The following is a 21,288-nucleotide window of genomic DNA, read 5'->3' as shown; positions in this document are numbered from 1 at the left end:
AGTTAAGCGGCCGACTTCGGCTCAGGTCATGATCTCGCGGTCCGTGAGTTCGAGCCCCGCGTCGGGCTCTGTGCTGGCAGCTCAGAGCCTGGAGCCTGTTTCAGATTCTGTGTCTCCCTCTCTCTGACCCTCCCCCATTCATGCTCTGTCTCTCTCTGTCTCAAAAATAAATAAACATTAAAAAAAAAAAAATTAAATATGAGATTAAAGACTTTAAATGGACAAGCCTAAGTCATAGTGCTTGGAATGGGACCAGAACAGGATATTTTTTTAAAAAAATCTTTTAATGTTTATTTATTCTGAGACAGAGAGAGAGAGCATGTGCAGAGGAGAGGCAGAGAGACAGGGAGAGAGAGAATCCCAACCAGGCAGAGCCCGATGCGAGGCTCAATGTCACGAACCATGAGATCATTACCTGAATTGAAATCAAGAGTCACTTAACCGACTGAGCCACACAGGCACCCCCAGAATAGACTATTTTTTAAGGGAATTCACTATCTAGAGAACAAGAGGATTTCTACAGACAGTGGTGATGGTTACTGGAGAAACAATAAAATTATTTTATATTTATATCTCACAAGTTACATCTCACAAGTATATCACAAACTGGTTTATAATTATTTACTAGCTTATTGTCTGCTTTCTCCACAAAGTATAATCACCATAAACCAGAGACCATGTCTACCTTGTTCACTATTGTTTCAAAAGTGTCACTGTGTTGTGACAGAGTGGGTAAGAATATAAGTGGAACAAGATTGATCATTCTTGAAGCTGGATGATGGGCACACAGGGCTCATCATAATCTTCACTCTCCTTTTTTTAAAACGTTATGAAATCATAACTCACTTTCTTAATTTTAAATTTTTTCTCAATGTAAATATGAAAACATTCAAATTTACATAAAAGTTAAAGTATCATGTAGATTTGACAATGTTAACATTTTGTCATATTTGCTTTATCCATATTTATCCATCTACACATTCATCTATTTTTGATGCATTTCAAAATAACTTGGAGACATCAGTATACTTCGTCCCTTAACACTGTAACATGCATACCATAAAGTTCAAAATTTTTTCCCTTCCTTTTTTTGGGGAGGGGTAAAAATTACTTATGGTGAAATCATATGTTTACTATATATAAATATAATATTTATATAATTTACAAAAATATATTTTTTACATTTAAAAGTTTATAGTGCTATATTTGTGTTCCCCCCAAAAAACTCTAACCCCCAATGTGATGGTACTTGGATATGGGGCCTTTGAAAGGTAATTAAGGTTAGATTAGACATGTAGATTGGGCCCTCATGCTGGGATTAGTGGCCTTATAGGAGGAAGAAATCTCTCTCTTCTCTCTCTCTCTCTCTCCTTTTCCTTCTCTGCCTCCCTTCCTCTCTCTCCCCTCTCCCTCTCCTTGTCTCCCTCCTTCCCTCTTTCCTTTGCTCCTTCTTTTCTTCCTCCCTCCTTCCCTCCCTCTCTCCCTCTCTCTCAGCATACACCCACTGCGGAAAGACCATGTGAGGCTGTAAAAAGAAATCTGCAACCTAAACAGAGAGGTTTCACCAGAAACCTTGATCTTTGACTTCCCAGCCTCTAGAACTGTAAGAAAAGAAATTTCTATTGTTTAAGTAACCCAGGCCATGGTATTTTGTTAATATGGTGGTGACTAAGACACAGTGTTATTAGGAAGCCACTAAAGGGGACTTGATTACAAACTCTCTTAAAGATCACTTTGGATGTGGAAAAAGGAATGAAAGAGGGCAAGAATAGATTCAGGAAGACTAAATAGGTGACTACTAAAGCAGACTGGGCCAGAGGTGACCTTAGCTTGCCTAGAAGGATCCCAGAAGAGGCCAAAAGAAGCAAACGGGGACGAAAAATATTTAGGAGATAAAAGAGACAGGACTTGTTGGTGAGAAAGAGGTAGAAATCAAGCATAATGCTCAGATTTCTCACTTGAGCAATTGCTGGCTGGTAGTACCACCGCTCACTAAGATAGGGAACAGAGAAGAAGCAGGCTTTTTTTGAGGGGACAGGGGTTCGGTTTTAATTCATTCAATATACATGCAAGGCTGGAGATAAGCCTGTAGGAGCCGTCCACATCAAAGTTACCCTTACAGCCATGTTGACACTGTGTAGGGAGAGTGCGTGAAGGTGGCCTCTGTTAGAACTCTGGAGAACATCAAGATTCAAGGATGGGGCGCCTGGGTGGCTCAGTCAGTGAAGCGTCCGACTTTGCTCAGGTCATGATCTCACGGTTTGTGGGTTTGAGCCCCACATTGGGCTCTGTGCTAACAGATCAGAGCCTGGAGCCTGCTTCAGATTCTGTGTCTCCTCCTCTCTCTGCCCTTCACATGCTCATGTTCTGTCTCTGTCAATAATAAGTAAATGTTAAAAAAAATTAAAAATAAGATTCAAGGAGTGAGTAGAGGAGCAGGAGTCATCTAGGAAGACTGAAAAGAAGTGGTCAGAGAGGTGCAGCGTCACAGAAGCTTAGAGAAGACAGTGTTTCAAGAAGCAGGGAGTCAAATAAACCGAATGTTTAATGGCATTTGGTGAAGACAACTTAATGAATCCCCTCACAAGTGGGATGATTTTCGCCATTCAACCAGAACTTCTGAAATGCGTTCGCAGTAGACTCCCTGCCCACCAGACCAGTGGTTTTCAACACATGGTGCCCAGACCTGCAGGATCAACGATATCCGGAAACTTTTCAGAAATATAAATTCAGAGCCTCATGCCTCGTACCCCAGAATTACAAACTCTGGGGTGGGGCCCAACAATCTGTGTTTGAACACGTCTTCTTGGTGATTGTGATGTTCACTGAAGTTTGAGAATCACTGCTCTAGACAGTGCTTATCAGGTAGCATCTGATAACCATTCCTTTGGAAATCAATCCCTCTTCTGAGAAATGCGTTTTCCCATTGGCTCTGTCAACCCATATTAGCAAGTTGCGGGAGCATGAGCTACAGGATTTTGTCAATACCCAACATTTATCGTAACACAGATCCTCCCCATCTTGACTTGTTCCTGCCCTACAACCGGCCACCTACCTACCACTTCTCCCTCTACCGGGTATATCTTTTTATCTTTATAACTTTGCTCATTCATAACATCTCATTTTTCCTGGCGGGAGCCATCTCAGGGCTTCTCTTTGTACATTTTTTCAAGTTTCTGATCCTGCTACCAACTGCCCAAGTTTCTGAATCTCACAGTTTAAATGCCTGCGGGACCCAGATTGTTGGTAAAACTGCCAGTTGGTACGATTTAGGAGTAATTTGGCATCATTTATCGAAACAGCAGAAACATCCCCTCTGACCCAGTAATTCCACTTCTAGGCATTTATCCCACAGTCGTACCGGCACCTGTGCACAAGGGAGCGGGGGTGGTCTCTGCCCCCTCAGCCACAGGCCAGGCCACCTACCCTCAGTCAGTGGGGGACCCTCCAGCCAGTCTGTTGTAGGCCAGGTCCTCAAGGGCCTCTCTCCTGGGCAGTCAGTGGGCTCGGGCTCAGTCAGAGGCCTGCCTGTTCACACCTCACTTCACACTTGGGTCAGTTGGAAACAGCTGGGGAAGCCCTCGCAGCCTCAGCGTCTCCCACGCCCGCCCGCAACACCGGTCCAAGCCGGCTGCGACTTGATTTTCTCTCTCTCTCTCTCTCTTTTTTTTCCTCCCCAGGAAGGGAAGATAAGTTTCCCCGCCAAGCACAGCGCCCGCGGGGCCAGAGCCCGACCCGCCCGCTGCCCGCCGCTTGCCACCGCCGGCGGGGGGGGGGGGGGGGGGGGGGGCTGGCTCCGGAGGGGCGGGGCGGAGCCGGCCGGCGGGGGCGGGGCTCGGGGCGGGAAGGGGCGGGGCCGGCGGGGTGATGGCTCCGGTTGTCGCCGCCGCCACCGCCTCAGCAGCAGGAACCGAAGTCGCCGCCGCCGTCGTCCGGGTCGCCGGCCGCCCGCGCGCCGCCTCGGCCGGGGCCCGCAGCCATGGAGGATTTCATCGTGATCTCGGACGACAGCGGCTCCGAGAGCTCCGGGGGGGCCCGCTCGGGCAGGGCACGGAGGCTCCGCCGGGCCCTGTCCCGAACCCCCGGCGCTCTGCCCCGCCGGACCGTGGTGAGTGAGCAAGCCGCCGCTCGCCCAGCCCCGCCGAGGCCGGAGCGCTGCCCCCGCTCGGGCTGCGCATCCTCGCACCCCCGGCTCGGCCCGCTGGTCCCCCCGCGCCACCGCCTCCCGTCCCCTGGCGCCTCACAGCTTCAGCCGCTTCCCGCCTCGCCGCTTGCCGACCTTTCCCGCCCTGAGGAGCGCGGCGGGCCCGGGCCGCGGCCGCCGGGCCTCCCGGGCTCCGCGCTGCAGCCTCAGCGGGCCGGGGCTGGCAACGGCGGCCGAGCACATGGACGGCGGCCTGGCGCGCCTGTGGCGGGGGGTGCGGGAGCCGGCTGCAAGCGGCGGTGTGAGGCCCCGCCGCCGGCTTCCCCGGAGCTCGGGTGGGGGCGGGGAGCTGGGGGGACGTGGTGCTGGGGGATCTCGAGGCAGGGACGCGGGAGCGTGTAATTGTTTGGCCTGTGGTGGGTACAGATGTGTGCAGGGAGGTAACAGGAGCCCGGGCCGGGAGGGAGGGAAGCGCGGGCCTGAGCTTGAGCCAGATGGTGGCCGCGCTCCAGGGCCTGGCAGCCGAGCGAGGGGCCCGATTTTGGAGTAGTGCAGGAGGGCGATTTATTTCGCTTAGCAAACATTTACCCAGCTCTAAAGGAATAGGGAGGGAAACGTCTTGCTCCCTTTTTCCTTCAGGCTCCTTAGTCTTTAGTCTTTGTCCTTCGTCCTAAGGTGGTGAATGAAATATCTATGGTCCCTGCCTTTCTAGAATCCTCCACAGATATTTACGGAACCCCTAATGTGGGCTAGATGTGCTAGGCGCTGGGGATACAGTGGAGAACACAATGTCCGTGGCCTCTCTCAGAGAAGGTGATGTATTCAACAAGTGACTGTTGAGTACTCCAGGAGTGGGAGGTGGACAGGCTTTCTATCAGAAGACTCTCAACATCAGACTTCCAGCCGTCTTCCCAGCTTCCCACGGACACACCCCAGAAATAAAAGAATTCTCTGGCTGGTATAGGTCTGTAACCTACAGGTTAAGGAAGACACCTTTCTTCATATGCAAATACTGCTTCGAGGCAAATCTCCTAGCTTCTGCTCCTCCGGTCCCAGCCAGTTTGTAGTCCCTACGCCTCCACTGCCAGCCCCTTCTGTGCCCCAGGTATAGTGCTAAATGCCAAGTGGTCGTTACGAAATGAATGGCATGCCAGACCAGTTAACGTTTAGTCCCGTGTCGCCCCGGTTCAAGCATGCAGGATTCTCAGTAAATCTCAGTAAAGAACTTAGAGGAGATGGACAGACAAGATTTCAGAGGAGAAGTGACCCAACGTGGTAAGTGCATGGGTAGCCCCAGTGCGGTGGCGGTGTGAAGGACGTAGACCCACAATAAATGTTTGTTGGGTGAAAGAATGGCTGAAGGAAGAGGAGAAAAAGCAGTTCTAATGGATGTTTGATAAGTGAGAACGAGTACGTGAGTAGGAGCAGGCTTGCGGTGGAAGGGATGCCGCCTTCAGTTGGGACCTCAGGAGGAGTTGAACTCTGGAGAAAAGTCAGGACTGGAGAGATTTGGTAATCGCCCAAATAGCAAAGAGTGCTGAAGGCCTAATCGTGACCGAGATAAGCAAGGAAAAGACGACAGGGAGAAAAAAGGTGGAAGGAAGAAGTGGCCTCAGGATAACTCACAGCTGCCTTTCCTTCCAGTTCTTCCTCGTTCCCGTTGCCCCTGGTCTCAAGCCCCCTTTCCTTCCAGGTGTCGTCCATCTTCCCTCATCTTCGTCCAGCTCCTCTCTTTAAGCGCTCAGATGTCATCCTTCGTCTGTGGTGTCTCTTGTGGCCCTTCACACACGAACGTGGGTGCTGTCTCAAACTGCTCCCCTCCCCCGTGACCGCCCAACCAAGCCTTTTCATTCTGAGCCTTCTGAGCTGAAAAGAAATGAAGGGCACATTCCAGAGAATAGTACCCAATGTAAATCTTGCCTCTCCATATATTTACTCCAGTTTTCCTTTAAAACTCCAGGCTTGGTCTCTTTTTATGGTTGTTGCAAATTAAATAGGGCAGTAGGATAACCATGTCAGAGATCAGATGCGTTAAGAGACTTGCAAGGTTAAAGCCTAAAACGCTTTTGTCTAGCTTTCGCCTGAAGGCCCTGAGGTCAGAGAGACCTCTCTTCAAATCAGGAACCCCCACCCCTACCCCGCATAGCAGCAGTGAGAGTTTTGGCAAATTCTGTCACCTCTCTCAGCTTTTGCGCTTGAGAACATTGATACCTATCTGACAGGATCATAAGGGGGTTTTTAATAAGGCAACACAAGGAAAATGCCTAGCATAGATGATCGCTTTTGCTACACTTTGTATTTTTTCTCAACCAGGCCTGACCTTCTCAAGCGTGGCAGGCGATGAAATAAAAGAAACAAGTTTTATTTATTTTTTCTTTTTTTTCTTTTCTTTTTTTTTTTTTTTTTTTTTTTTACAAATATTGACTGAGGGGAAACAACTTGCTTGAATTCGGGAAATCAGAAAACTATTTCCAATACTGAAGTTGACATTTCTGAACTCCTGGTTCTTAACCTGGGCTTTAGTCTTCACTAAGTTTATGAAGCGGGTCTGTGTTTTCCATAATACTACTTTTTGTTTGCCACTTACAAAAGCAGAATGTTGACCTAATTACAAAAACTTTAGAAATGTATGTAGAAGAAAATTAAAACCGTCCTTAATCTCACCATCCAGCGATAACCAGTGTTGATATTTTGAAGTATGTCCATCTAAACTTTTATCTGTAAATGCCAGTGTGCATTCATACAGACCCTCGTGTCTTCCCCATGTATGTTTTTGCGAAAATGAAATTCCACTATACATGTGGGGCTTTTTTAGCTTGCCTTTTTCTCTCTCTTTTTTAATGTTTATTTATTGATTATTTAAGAGAGAGAATCCCAAGCAACACAAGGCTTGAGTTCACGAACCATGAGATAAAACCTGAGCCAAAATCAAGAGTCAGATGCTTAATTGCCTGAGCCACCCAGGTGCCCCACCTTTTCTCTTAATACACTTTTTGTCTCTTGCACCAATAAATACATGTCTCTCCAATATTTTTAATGTGTTTCATTGTATAGATTTGTAATTCTATTTATGATCTCCTGTTAATGGATATCATGCTGACATTTACAAATTTTCTCTGTCATAAACAACCCAGTGTAAAGTCCCTCACAAATAATCTTTGTACCCTTGTTTATTTGCTTCTTTAGGATGAGTTCCTCTTAGAAGTGAGAGTATGAAGTCAAAAGGTATGCCCCCTTTGAGAGCTTTTGATATATATTGCCAAATTTCCTACAGAAATTGTGCACCAATTATATTCTCACCATACCCTTTTCTTCACTACCCAGTCACCCCTAGATATTGTCAATTTATTTGGTAAACATTTACTGAACACTTACTATATGCAAGGCACTTTTAGGTGCTAAGAATACAGCTGTGAACAAGTCCCTGCCCTTGTGGAGGTTCTATTTTAGTCAAGGGGAAACAAACAATAAACAGTCACATAAATGTAATGTCAGATGATATGGAGTGTTAGAAATAAAAATAGGCATTTTTGTTCATTGAAATATTTGTTGATTTGGTAGCCAGATTCTATGAGCTGTCATGGTTTTAATTTTTTTCTTTGGTTGTGATTCATTCTTTCAATAAATACTTATTGAGCACATGCTCTGACCCTGGGGACCAGAAGTAAACAAGTTAACAATGAGCTGATATTCTGTTGGGGAAATATAAGCAATAAACAACCAGAAAATAAGTGAACAATGTAATAGTAACAGGTGGTGTTGGGAACATTAAATTGTATTTTCAAAGAAGGTCTCTCTCTGAAGAGTTAATATTTGATCAGAGAAAAAAATGACAGAATAGATTTGTTATGAGAAGATCTAAGGTAGCAGCAATGGGTGTGGCAAAAACAAAGACTTGGAAGTGGAAATGGTATGACTACTTGGAGGAATTGAAAGGCCAGTGGGGCTGGAAGGTAATGAATGGAAGACGCAGTCTGAAGAGATGAGAAGTAGTGGGCTAGGTCATATAGGGTCTTGTAGACCACAATAAGGAGTTCCAATTTTATCCTTATGTAATAAGAAATCTTTGAAGGGTTTTAGGCAGGGGAATGACATGATCTCATTTGCATTTTTAAAAGATGGTTTTAGGGGTGCCTTGGTGGCTCAGTCAGTTAAGTGTCCAACTTTGGCTCAGGTCACGATCTCACGGTTCGTGGGTTCGAGCCCCATGTCAGGCTCTGTGCTGACAGCTCAGAGCCTGGAGCGTGCTTCAGATTCTGTGTTTCACCCTCTCTCTGCTTCTCCCCTGCTCACGCTGTGTCTACTCTTTCTCTCAAAAATAAATAAACATTAAAAAAAAAACGAAAAGATTTAAAAAGTAGTTTTAGCTACTGTGAGAAGATAATACTGTACAGTAAGGTGACCTTGTAATTTATCATCCAAGTGGGAATCCTTTTGCAAATGAAAGGGGGTGCTAACTGGAGGGGATGTCAAACAACAGGTGAAAACTAGAACTGTCCCAAACAAACCAGGAGTATAGTCACCTTCCTGAAAGGAGACCATAGCGGAATCAGGGAGACCAGTTTAAGAGGTTGCTGCAGTAGTCTAAACCAAAAATAATTGTAGCTTGGAATAGCCTGGGATACTGGAAGGATTTGGGACATTGGAAGATAGTGAGGAAGTAGAATCAACAAGTCTTGATAACTTGGATGTGGACAATGAAAAGAAAAGGAGGAATCAAGAATGAAGCTCTGGTTTTGGCCTGAGCAACTAGATGTATGTTGGTGTCATTCATTAAAATGGAGACTTGAAGAACAGGATTGGAGGAAAGATTCAAGAGTTCTGTTTTGAAGGTGTTAAAAGATGCTTATAGAATAGCCAGCTGGAGATACACGGTATGTTGTTTGTACTGAGTTTGGAGGCCAGGGGAGAAGGTCTGACTAGGGACACAAATTTGATGTCATTGACACATAGGTCATAGTAAAGTCCTTGACCTGGATGAGATCATCTAGGCTAAGACTCAACAAGAAGAGCATCCTGGACGTAGCCCTAGGGCACACACAGCGTCTACCTCAGATGAAGGTAAGGGGAGGAGGAGCAGCTAGTGAGGTTGGAGATCAGAGAGTGTGCTCAGCACGTAGTAGAGCTGGACATCTTGAACATGTTTATTGGTGGTATATTGGGTATATATATAGAGAGAGATTGTGTGCATGAAGATTACCTGTTCTTCTCCTATTGGGGTGTTATTTGTAAATTTTCCTTACATATTAAAGACTTGTTATGGGTTGAATTGGGTCCTTCAAAAAGATATGTCAAAGGCCTAACCACCACTACAAAATGTGACCTTATTGGGAAATAGGGCCATTGCAGATGTAGTAATTGAAGACGAGGTCATACAGAGTAGGGTGGGCCCTTACTAATCTAATATGACTGGTGTCCTTATAAGAAGACATGAGGATAGAGGAAGAACACCATGTGACAATAGAAACAAAGATGGGAGTTGAAGCTGCAAATCAAGGAATACCAAGGATTGCTGGTGACACCAGAAACTAAGAGAAAGGCATGGAACAGATTCTCTTCTACAGGCTTCGAGAGAACGTGGCACTGCAGATTGGTTTTGACTTTTAAGCCTCCAGAACTGTGAGATGATAGATGCCTGTTGTTTTAAGCTATCTTGCAGTAATTTGTGCTAGGAAACTAATACAGCCCCCTGTGTTATACACATTACTCCCCCCCCCCCAATTTTTTATTTCTTTTGGTTCTTTACAAAAGTTTTAAATTCTTGTGTAGCCAGTTCTATCACTCTTTTCCTTAGGAAGCCTTTCCTCTTAAGATTATAAAAATATTTTTTACATTTAATTTATTAATCCACGTGGAATTAATTTCAAAAAAGGGATAAAATAGTCATCTTTTTCTTTCAGGATGGTTAGCTAGTTGTCCTAACATTTATTGAATTATCTATCCTTTCTACCCTGTGGTTTGAAATATTACCTTTATCAAATGGTAAACTTTTATATATTTTTGTGTCTATTTGTGGACTTTCTTTTCTCGCCTTGGTACATGCTATTTTAATAATAAGCAGAGGAGGGGCACCTGGGTGGCTCAGTCAGTTAAGCGTTGGACTTCAGCGCAGGTCGTGGTCTCACGGCTCCTGAATTTGAGCCCCTGTGTTCGAGCCCCACATCAGGCTTTGGTTTTTTTTTTTTAATTTTTTTTTTTTAACGTTTATTTATTTTTGAGACAGAGAGAGGCAGAGCATGAACAGGGGAGGGGCAGAGAGAGAGGGAGACACAGAATCCGAAACAGGCTCCAGGCTCTGAGCGGTCAGCACAGAGCCTGATGCGGGGCTCGAACTCACAGACCGTGAGATCATGACCTGAGCCGAAGTCTGACGCTTAACTGACCGAGCCACCCAGGCGCCCCAAGCCCTACATCAGGCTTTGTACTGACAGCTCAGGGCCTGGAGCCTGCTTCAGATTCTGTGTCCCTTCCCTGTGCACACTCTGTCTCTGTCTCTCTAAAATAAATAAGCATTAAAAATTTTAACAATAAGCAGAGGAAACTCTTCATTGCTCTTTTTAGAATTTTTTTTGACTAGTTTTGCATGTTTATTCTGTCAGATCACTTTAAAATCATTTTGTCAACCTGCAAACAATTTCTACTTTTAAAATGGGGATGATACTAAATTTAGAAATCTGTACTTTGTGGTGTTTTACTTAATGAAGTTTTCCACTTTTATGTATGTATCTGTGCATCTTTTATCTTTATGGTTTTTTTCTTTGTTTTATGTTTAGAGAGATCTTTCCTGTCCTGAGATTACTTTCCTTTTATTTCCTTATTATTATTCTTTTACCATCTCATTCTTACATTTAGATCTTTAATTCACCTAAAATGTTTTATATGGCATGAAATATACCTGTCATTTTCCATATACCGTATTGCCCTATGTAAGACTTGCTGTCAACTTAAGAACAGCTTTTCAGGAAAAAAGAAACTACCACATGAAATGTGAGACCAACTATTAGATGCACCCTGATTGCAGATATAGGAGGGGAACACTCTAGATATGAGAGTTTTTAATATATGGTGTTAATTGTCTGGGAATCATTTCTCAAATAATTATCTTTTTTCCACATATTTGAGACATATTTTTAACACCGAATTATTTTATACACTTGTGTCTGTTTCTAGGTTTTCTTTTGTGTTTCATTGATTGGTCTATTTTCAATGACAGAACTTTACTGTTTTATTTTTGTGGTTTGATCATATTTTTTGATATCTAATAGAGCAATTATCTTTCCTTATTTTTCTCCCGAAATTTCTTGGTTATTGTGCCCATATAGGCCTCCAAAAGAATTTTAGAATCATTTTGTCCAGGATTGCATTTGATTAGGGTTCCTTTGGGTCAGGTAATTCTTTGTTGTGGGAGGCTGTTCTGTGCACTGTGGAATGTTTAGCAGCATCTTTGGTCTCTGCCCACTAGTTGCCAGCCAGTAGCAGCACCTCACCTTTCCCCCAACTTGTTACAACCGAAAGTGTCTCTAGACACTCCCGAGTGTCTCCTGGAGGGCAAAATTGCCACTGGTTCAAAACTACTGTGTTGGATTTATAAGTTAATTGAAAGAGAAATAACATCTTTATAATACTGTCTTCCTAATTAGAAACATGGCTTACCTTTCATTTTATGGGGTTTCCTTTTTGGCAATCAATAAAACTTGCTTTGAATCCTGTGCGTTTCTTGTCCTGGAGCTAGTGTTTTGATTCTGAGTAACTGGTTGCCCCACAGGGTTGAGCATGCCAATCATGGTGAGCCTCACATAGTAAGAATAGCTTGCCTTTATGCTAGGCACCCTGTTAATTAAGTACGTTGCATGGATTGGCTCATGTAATCTTCACTGCAGCCCTGTAAGTTTGGTACTGTTATTATCCCTATTTGATAGATGAAGAATCTGAGGTAGGGTCAGCCAGGTGCTAACTAGTAGAACAGGTTTACCACCATTAGTCTCAATCTTGAAAATCCTGGGGTGAGGGCATCTGGGTGTCTTAGTTAAGCATCCCACTTCGGCCCAGGTGGTGATCTCACCGTTCATGAGTTCAAGCACCTCCTTGGGCTCTGCACTGACAGCTCAGAGCCTAGAGCCTACTTCAGATCCTGTGTCTCCCACTCCTTCGCTCTCTGTCCCTCCCCCACTTGTGTGCTCATGCTCTCTCTCAAAAGTAAATAAACATTAAAATAATTTTTAATAATAAAAATAAAATTAAATAAATAAAATTTTAAAAAAGAAAATCCTGGGGTGAACTTGCAAACCTCTCACCAGGTTTCTGAAGGCACATCCTCTGGAGGCACTAGAAATAAATGGATAAGTTGAAAAAAGCAAGTTGCAAAATATTCTGTTTTTTAAATGTGTAGTTTTAGGGGCACCTGGGTGGTTCAGTCGGATAAGCGTCTGACTTCAGCTCAGGTCACGATCTCACACTTCATGGGTTTGAGCCCCACATTGGACTCTGTACTGACAGCTCAGAGCCTGGAGCCTGCTTCAGATTCTGTGTCTCCCTCTCTTTCTGTTCCTCCCTTGCTCGTTCTCTGTCTCTGTCTCTCAAAAATAAACGTTAAAAAAAATTTTTTTAATGTATGGTTTTAGAAGAATAGACCCATTGCAGTTTTTTAATCCAAAAATTATTTTTTTAAGTTTATTTATTTTGAATGAGAGAGTGAGCAGGAAAGGGGCAGAGAGAGAGAGGGAGAGAGAGAATCCCAAGCAGGCCCCTCACTGTCATCACAGAGCCTGACATGGGGCTCAAACCCATGAACTGCGAGATCATGACCCCAGCTAAAACCATGACTCAGACACTTAACCAAGTGAGCCATGCAGGCAGCCCCCAAAATTATTTTTTAAACCCCTATCATGTACTTTAGTAATATTTTTAAAAATCGTCTTTTCTTTCTCAATCCCTTCCTCCAAATAAAAGTACACTGTTGGACACAGCCATATCCCCAGCAACTAGCTTAGTGCCTTGAGTGTAGTAGGTGCTCAGTAACTATTTATTCTAGGAGAAACAATTCCTTTTGCTGATTTTCTAAGGAATCCTTTTCTCCTGCTAAGTTTTGTTGCAGTTACGTCAAAATAATTTTATGTGATGGGAGAGCCAAGGGATATATATGGCAGCTATCCCAGGCTAATTTTTTTTCCAGGCTACTAAGACTTTTAAAACTAAAAAATGTGGCTATGTCTTAGAATAAAAGGCAGAATTCACCTACATTTTGAATTTAAACATCAGATGTCACACTAATTTGAATCTTAAATCAAGGTCAGCACTCATGTAAGCCTGCAGATCACTTACCCCATCCCCCATTAACAGCTTTATTAAGATATAATTCCATACCTTACGTGAAGATTCCCACCCATAAAATTCCCTGAGTTGTTTGACCTTCACCACTATCTAATTTTAGAACATTTTCCTTACTCCAGAAGGAAACCCTAGACTCTCCAGTGGGTTCTCTTTGTTTTCTGTTTTTTTAAGGTAATCATACCACCTGAAAAATAAAATTTCCCCATTTTAAATTATAAAAAGTATTTTAAAATTTTAAATAGAGGTAAAAAATTCAGGGCCTCAGGAAAAAACCCACCCCTGTCCATTGCCACTCTGAGATAAGTAAGTTTTTGTGTATTGTTCCCGAAGTTTTCTCTGTGTGTACACAAAAATGCATAAGTGTCTTTTTTCCCAATGGAGTCATTCTAATCTTTTAAACCACTAAATATATTTTAGGCATTTAAAAAAATATTAGTACCTCATCAAAACTGTTGCCCATTTTGCTTACAGTGGTATTCCTAGTGCATAACATGGTGATTCCTGGCACATAGTATTCATTTAGTAAGTATTTATCAGCTGCATGTTATTCTAATATTTTGAAAAAGACCATAATTTATTGACCAGCCCTTACTGATTTTAATTTTGCTATTACAGAAGATGTGATGAACTCTCTTTCATGGTCATGAGAATACATTTGTAGGACAAATTCCTTACAGTGGGATTTTGGAGTTAAAGAGTAGTATGTATTTATAATTTTAATATATACCATGGTCGAGAACAATATGTCATTCTTTGTGGGATCCTAGTATCTGAATCCCAGAACTGTGTTTACAGAACTCCCACCTTTGGAGATATAATCTGTTTCTAACTAAAGAAGCCGAAACGCCAGATACTCACATCACATTCCCAGACGACTTTGCACATAGGGCTTGGACATAGAACCTAGATACACCAGTCAGATGTACTTACTCCAGACTTTGAATTGGAAATGCTGAGAAGCAGCAGGGTCCTTGTACTCCATTTTGGTGAGATGGCATCAGCAATGACATGTAGCAATTATAAAGGTGCAGGTGGCAGGGTATATAGCATGGTGCTGCTGGCCATACAAGCTGGGGTGTTTGTGTCCAGTGCCCGTGATAATGGGGTACTCAGTTGTACCATATGGTTTGGAGCACTGGATTTTGGTTGTGTAGATTCCAAGCTTGGTTTTCAGGCTCTTGTCTACATTCTAGAAACTACCCATTATCCTCTATAAGCTCCTTTTGTGGTTAAATTAGAGGAAGATTTTGGGTGTTTTGTTTGTTTTTTGCTTGCAGCTGAGGTCGTTGACACATAGCCACTAAATTATACTTCCAAAAGGTTATAACATATATTCTTAATACAGACTCTGTATGAGAATACCCGTTTTCTTATACTTTGGCCAACCTGGTTATTATAAGCTTCTTAGATTTGTGCCGAATCTGATAGTCTAATGTTTCAATTGTCTAGAATTTTGCTGAAAGGGAAACTCTTCTCAAATGTTAGCTTATTTAATACTATCAAATGATCTACCCACATATATGAAAAACTACCTGTGTCATAAATTTTCTAGATAATTTGGACCTATTTTCTGCATATTTTAATTACTGCACCTCTGCAGTTTACCTTGCTATTTAGTAGGGCAAAGCCTCCTGTGATATTGTGATTTATAAGAATTACATATATATTCTACTTCTGAAACCATTACTACAGTATATGGTTTTTTAAATAATTTTTTAAATGTTTATTTTTGAAAGAGAGAGACAGAGCATGAACTGGGAGGGGCAGAGAGAGAGGGAGACACAGAATCTGAAGGAGGCTCCAGGCTCTGAGCTGTCGGCACAGAGCCCAACATGGGTCTCAAACACACAAACTGAGATCGTGACCTAAGCTGAAGTCCGATGCTTACCAGACTGAGCCACCCAGGTACCCTACACTATATGTTAAGTAACTTGGATTTAAATTTGTAAAAATTTAAATTAAAAAAATTTTTAAATATATATACATATTTTTTGATCATTCAGATGACAAAATATATATTTCTCACATATATGTAGTCTTTATCCATGGTTCTTTGCTCACAGCTCTCAAAACCCTTGGAACTCCTTAAGTGATGAGAAGTTAAAGGTGTTCTTTGTTATGGTAGTGAGGTGACTTTTGGAAAACACCTAAATAAGGGAGCTGGTTACCAGTGAAGCCAGATGATTAGAGGATTGGAATTTTCAGTCCCATCCCCAGACCTCCAGAGAGTGGAGAGGGCCTAGAGATTGACTTCAATCACCAGTGACCAATGATTCAATCAATTCTGACTATATAATGAAGCCTTTATAAGAACCCAAAGGACGTCTGGAGAGCTTCTGGGTTGGTGAACACATAGAGGTGCTAGGAGAACGGCGCCTGGGTGGCTCAGTCAGTTGGCATCTGACTCTTGATTTCAGCTCGGTCATGATCTCACAGTTGTGAGTTTAAGCCCCACAGCAGGCTCTGTGCTGGCTCGCTCTCTCTCTCTCTGTCTCTGTCTCTCTCTCAAAATAAATAAACTTTAAAAAAAGTGCTAGGAGAGTGGCACACCTGGAGAGGGTTTGGAAGTTTGTCTAACTGAGCCTGTTACCTACGGAATATGATTCTGTCTCCAGGTAGATCATGTCAGAGTTGAGTTGAATTCTCAGACATGAGAGAATTGCTTGTTGGTGTGGGGAAGTCTCCACAGAACACACTGGAATTGGATCCAGGAACCCTTTTCACCTCTTGACTTATCTTTTGCTTTCCCTTATAGTTTTTCATTTTTGTTTTTGTTTTTTTATGTTACTCTTGAGCCTTTTCTGATTCAGATGAACTTTCGAATCATCTCCATTTCTTTTAAAAATACCATTGGAATTTTGCTTGGTATTTATTGAATTTATAGGTTAGTTTGGGGGAGAACAAACATTTTTTAAATTTTAAATTTTTTGTTACAGAAGTTATATGAACAGTCTGAATAGACCTATATCTAATAAGGAAATTGAATCAATGATTAATAACCTTCTAAACCAGAAAGTACCAAGCCCAGTTGGGTTCACTGGCATATTCTACTAAACATTTAAGGAAAAAATTATACCAATTCTCTATAGAAGATATGGAAGCAGAGAAGACACAGCCTAACTCTATAAGGCCAGCATTACCCTAACACCCTAAAACCAGACAAAGACATTATAAGAAAAGAAAAACAGATTAATATCTCTCACTGAACATATGCAGAAAAACTCAACAAAGTATTAGCAAGCTGAAGCCAACAGTGTCTAAAAAGAATTATATACCATGATCAAGAGGAATATATCCTAAGTATGCAAGGCTGTTCATTCAAAAATCAATTAATGTGGGGTGGGAAACATGGCAGCAGAGAGTAGGAGGACTTTAGGCTCACTTCATCCCATGCATACAACTAGATGACTATCAAATCATCCTAAATACCTCAGAAATTGACCTGAAGACTGGCATAACAAACTCACAACTAAAGGTAGAAAAAAGGCCACAATGAAGAAAATAGGAAGTGCAAAGATGTGGTTTGGGACAGAAACAGATAGTGGCTTCTACCTTGAGGAGGGAGCCATGGTCACGGAGAAGGGTGAGAGACAGACTAGCACACAGGGGAGCACACAGGGAAAACAAATCCCCATATCCAGCAATTAGCTTGGAAAGTAAAAGAGGCCAATTTCATAAGTTCCTGCAACCAGTGGGGCTTAAAGCCTGGTGTTTCAAAGGTCAGTGGGCTTGGCTGGGATAGAACCCAGAAGGCATTGCTCTGCTGTTGGAGAGGTGGCAGGCAAACAACACACAGATATACAGCATGGAAACAGTGATCCCAAGAGTGTCTGGGTCACACAGTGTGGAGGCTATTCGCTTATCTCAGAGCATATCCCAGAGAGTGTCAGTGGAGATACCCCTCCAGAAACCATGGAACTGGCTGGTGCCATTTCCCTCCCCTGCCCCTCACATAAACACAGAGCTACATGTGGGATCCAGAGCATCATCAAATATGCTACCTAACTTGCTTACACCAAGCCCCACTCCCCATACTCTTTAGAACTGCCCCTGCTAGTCACACTTGCCTCATATTCTGCATGGTGGGCCCCTTTCCACAGAAAACTGTCCCAAACCCTGCTCACACCATGTCTCCTGACTTGGGAGTTTTGCAGAGCCTCAGTTCTGGTGACGGTGGCAACAGTCTCATTTCACAAACAGACCAGAACACACCTAGTTAAAACGCACCACATTCAGGCCAGGGACCAAACGCTACCCACAATAGGCAAAGAGAGTCTTTGCAAATGACTAGCCTGAAGGATAAAGTGGCCAGGACAAGACAGAGCACATGCAGTACACATTGGAGACCCTCTCAGAAGCAGCAGGCCCTGGGGAACGAGACACTAAACAGCAGAGCACTAGAGGACATCTTCTACGTAAGGCGGTTACTTTCAACAGCAAGAGACATAGCTGACTTACCTAACACACAGAAACAGGCACAGAGACTTAGACAAAATGAGACAACAAAAATTTATCCCAAATAAAAGAACAGGACAAGGCCATGGGCAGAGATCTAAGTGAAACAGATATAAGTAACATGCCTGGTAGAGAATTTAAAGTAGTGACCATAAGGATACTCAGTGGACTTGAGAAAAGAGAGGGAGATGTAAGGCTCTTGAAACAGATAAGGAATAGCATAGCAGAGATAAAGGACTCAATAAATGAAATGAGAAACACATTTGAAGAAAGGATTCTTCCAACAGGCTGGAATAAACAGAGGATGAATTATTGACCTAAAAAGCAGAGTAATGAAAAATAATCGGTCTGAACAAAAGAGAGAAAAAAGAATTATGCAAAATGAGAATAGACTTAGGGAACTCGATGACTTCATCAAGCATAATAATATTTGTATCATAGCAGTCCCAGAAGAAGAGAGAGAAACAAAAAATTTATTTGAAGAAATAGCTGAAAACTTCCCTAATCTGAGAAGGGAAATAGATAACCACATCCAGGAGGCACAGAGAACTTCCATCAGAATCAGCCAAAACAAATCCACACGAAGACATATTGCAATTAAATTGGCAAAATATAGTGATAAAGAAACAAATTTTAAAGCAAGACCAAAGATGACAGTAACTAAGAAGGGAAAACCCATAAGGCTAGCAGGGGATTTTGCAGCAGAAACTTTCAAAGTCAGAAACATGTGGCTTGATAATATTCAAAGTGCTGAATGGGAGAAATGTGCAGCCAAGAATTCTCTATCCAGAAAGGCTGTCATTCAGTATAGAAGGAGAGATAGTTTCCCAGACAAACAAAAACTAAGAGTTTATTATCAATAAACTAACCCTGCAAAATATTATTTTTTTAAATTTGTATTTAATTTTTTTTTAAGTTTACATCCAAATTAGTTATTTTATAGTACAACAATGATTTCAGGAGTAGATTCCTTAATGCCCCTTACCCATTTAGCCCATCCCCCCTCCCACAACCCCTTTGGCAAACTGCTGTTCTCCATGTTTAAGAGTCTCATTTTTTTGTTTACCTCCCTGTTTTTATATTATTTTTGCTTCCCTTCCCTTATGTTCATCTGTTTGTCTCTTAAAGTCCTCATCTGAGTGAAGTCATGTGATATTTGGCTTTCTCTGACTAATTTCACTTAGCATAATACCCTCTAGTTCCATGCACGTAGTTGCAAGTAGTAAGATTTCATTCTTTTTGATTGCTGAGTAATACTCCATTGTATGTTATGTGTGTGTGTAGACACACACACACACACACACACACACACACACACACACACACACACGTCTTCTTTATCCATTCATCCGTTGATGGACATTTGGGCTCTTTCCATACTTTGGCTGCTGTTGATAGTGCTGCTATAAACTTCAGGGTGCATGTGCCCCTTCGAAACAGCATACCTGTATCCCAGTGGATTAATAACCAGTAGCGCATTTGCTGGGTCATAGGGTAGTTCTATTTTTAGTTTTTTGAGGAACCTCTATACTGTTTTCCAGAGTGGCTGCACCATTTTGCATTCCCACCAGCAGTGCCACCAGCAGTGGCCGCATCCTCACCAATATCTGTTGCCTGAGTTGTTAATGTTAGACATTCTGACAGGTGTGAGGTGGTATCTCATGGTGGTTTTGATTTGTATTTCCCTAATGAGTGATGTTGAGCATTTTTTTCATTTGTCAGTTGGCCATCTGATGTCTTCTTTGGAGAAGTGTCTATTCGTGTCTTTTGCCCATTTCTTCATTGGATTATTTGTCTTTGGGGTGCTGAGGTTGAGAAGTTCTTTATAGATTTTGGATACTGGCAAATATCTTCTCCCATTCTGTCGGTTGCCTTTTAGCTTTGCTGATTGTTTCCTTCGCTGTGCAGAAGCTTTTTATTTTGATGAGGTCCCAATAGTTCATTTTTGCTTTTGTTTCCCTTGCCTCTGGAGATGTGTTGAGTAAGAAGTTGCTGCGGCCAAAGTCAAAGCAGTTTGCCTGCTTTCTCCTTGAGGATTTTGATGGCTTCCTGTCTTACATTTAGGTCTTTCATCCATTTTGAGTTTATTTTTGTGTATGGTGTAAGAAAGTGGTCCAGGTTCATCTCTCTGTATGTCGCTGTCCAGTTTTCCCAGCACCACTTGCTGAAGAGACTGTCCTTATTCCACTGGATATTCTTTCCTGCTTTGTCAAAGATTAGTTGGCCATACGTTTGTGGGTCCATTTCTGGATTCTCTATTCTGTTCCATTGATCTGAGTGTCTGTTCTTGTGCCAGTACCATACTGTCTTGATGATTACAGCTTTGTAGTATAGCTTGAAGTCTGTGAATGTGATGCCTCCTGCTTTAGTTTTCTTTTTCAAGATTGCTTTGGCAATTCAGGGTCTTTTTGGTTCCATACAAATTTTAGGATTATTTGTTCTAGTTCTGTGAAGAATGTTGGTGTTACTTTGATAGGGATTGCATTGAATATGTAGATTACTTTGGGTAGTATTGACGTTTTAACAATATTTGTTCTTCCTATCCAGGAGCACGGAATCTTTTTCCCTTTTTTTTGTGTCTTCTTCAATTTCTTTCATAAGCTTTGTACAGTTTTCAGTGTCTAGATTTTTCACCTCTTCAGTTAGATTTATTCCTAGGTATTTTATGGTTTTTTGTGCAATTGTACATGGGATCAATTCCTTGGTTTCTCTTTCTGCCGCTTCATTGTTGGTGTATAGGAATGAAACCGATTTCTGTACTGATTTTGTATCCTGCCCCTTTCCTGAATTCATGAATCAGTTCTAGCAGTTTTTAGGTGGAATCTTTAGGGTTTTCCATATAGAGTATCATGTCATCTGCAAAGAGTGAGAGTCTGACCTCCTCCTCAATGATTTGGATGCCTTTTATTGCTTTGTGTTGTCTGATTGCTGAGGCTAAGACTTCCAATACTATGTTAAATAACAGTGGCAAGAGAGGACATCCCTGTTTTGTTCCTGACCTTAGGGGGAACGCTCTCAGTTTTTCTCCATTGACAATAATATTAGCGTTGGGTCTTTCATATATGGCTTTTATGATCTCGAGGTATGCTCCTTCTATCCCTACTTTCTTTAGGGTTTTTATCAAGAAAGGATGCTGTATTTTGTCAAATGCTTTCTCTGCATCTGTTGAGAGGATCATGTGGTTCTTGTCCTTTCTTTTATTGGTGTGATGAATCACATTAATTGTTTTATAGATATTGAACTAGCCCTGCATCCCAGGCATAAATCCCGCTTGGTCGTGGTGAATAATTTTTTTAATGTATTCTTAGATCTGGTTGGCTAATATCTTGTTGAGGATTTTTGCATCCATGTTCACCAGG

General features: G+C 42.3%; 2 protein-coding genes across 2 annotated transcripts in view; one reads left to right on the top strand and one right to left on the bottom strand.

Annotated features, from left to right (window-relative positions):
* THOC3 (THO complex 3) overlaps positions 1–3,689 on the bottom strand; it is a 193,147-nt gene extending 189,458 nt beyond the window's left edge. Inside the window, exon 1 of the mRNA XM_045035178.1 lies at positions 3,427–3,689. The gene's annotated coding sequence lies outside the window, so the exon portion shown is untranslated. The remainder of the gene's footprint in view (positions 1–3,426) is intronic.
* Positions 3,690–3,851: 162 nt separating this feature from the next.
* SIMC1 (SUMO interacting motifs containing 1) overlaps positions 3,852–21,288 on the top strand; it is an 83,396-nt gene continuing 65,959 nt past the window's right edge. The window contains exon 1 of the mRNA XM_045035155.1: positions 3,852–4,108. Within this exon, the coding sequence (XP_044891090.1) occupies positions 3,980–4,108 (129 nt within the window). The 5' untranslated portion in view covers positions 3,852–3,979. The remainder of the gene's footprint in view (positions 4,109–21,288) is intronic.

This window comes from Felis catus, chromosome A1 (assembly GCF_018350175.1).
Source record: "Felis catus isolate Fca126 chromosome A1, F.catus_Fca126_mat1.0, whole genome shotgun sequence".
Classification (NCBI taxonomy): Eukaryota; Metazoa; Chordata; class Mammalia; order Carnivora; family Felidae; genus Felis; species Felis catus.
Note: the sequence above shows the minus strand (reverse complement) of the source record. Positions and strands in the feature narration are given on the sequence as shown.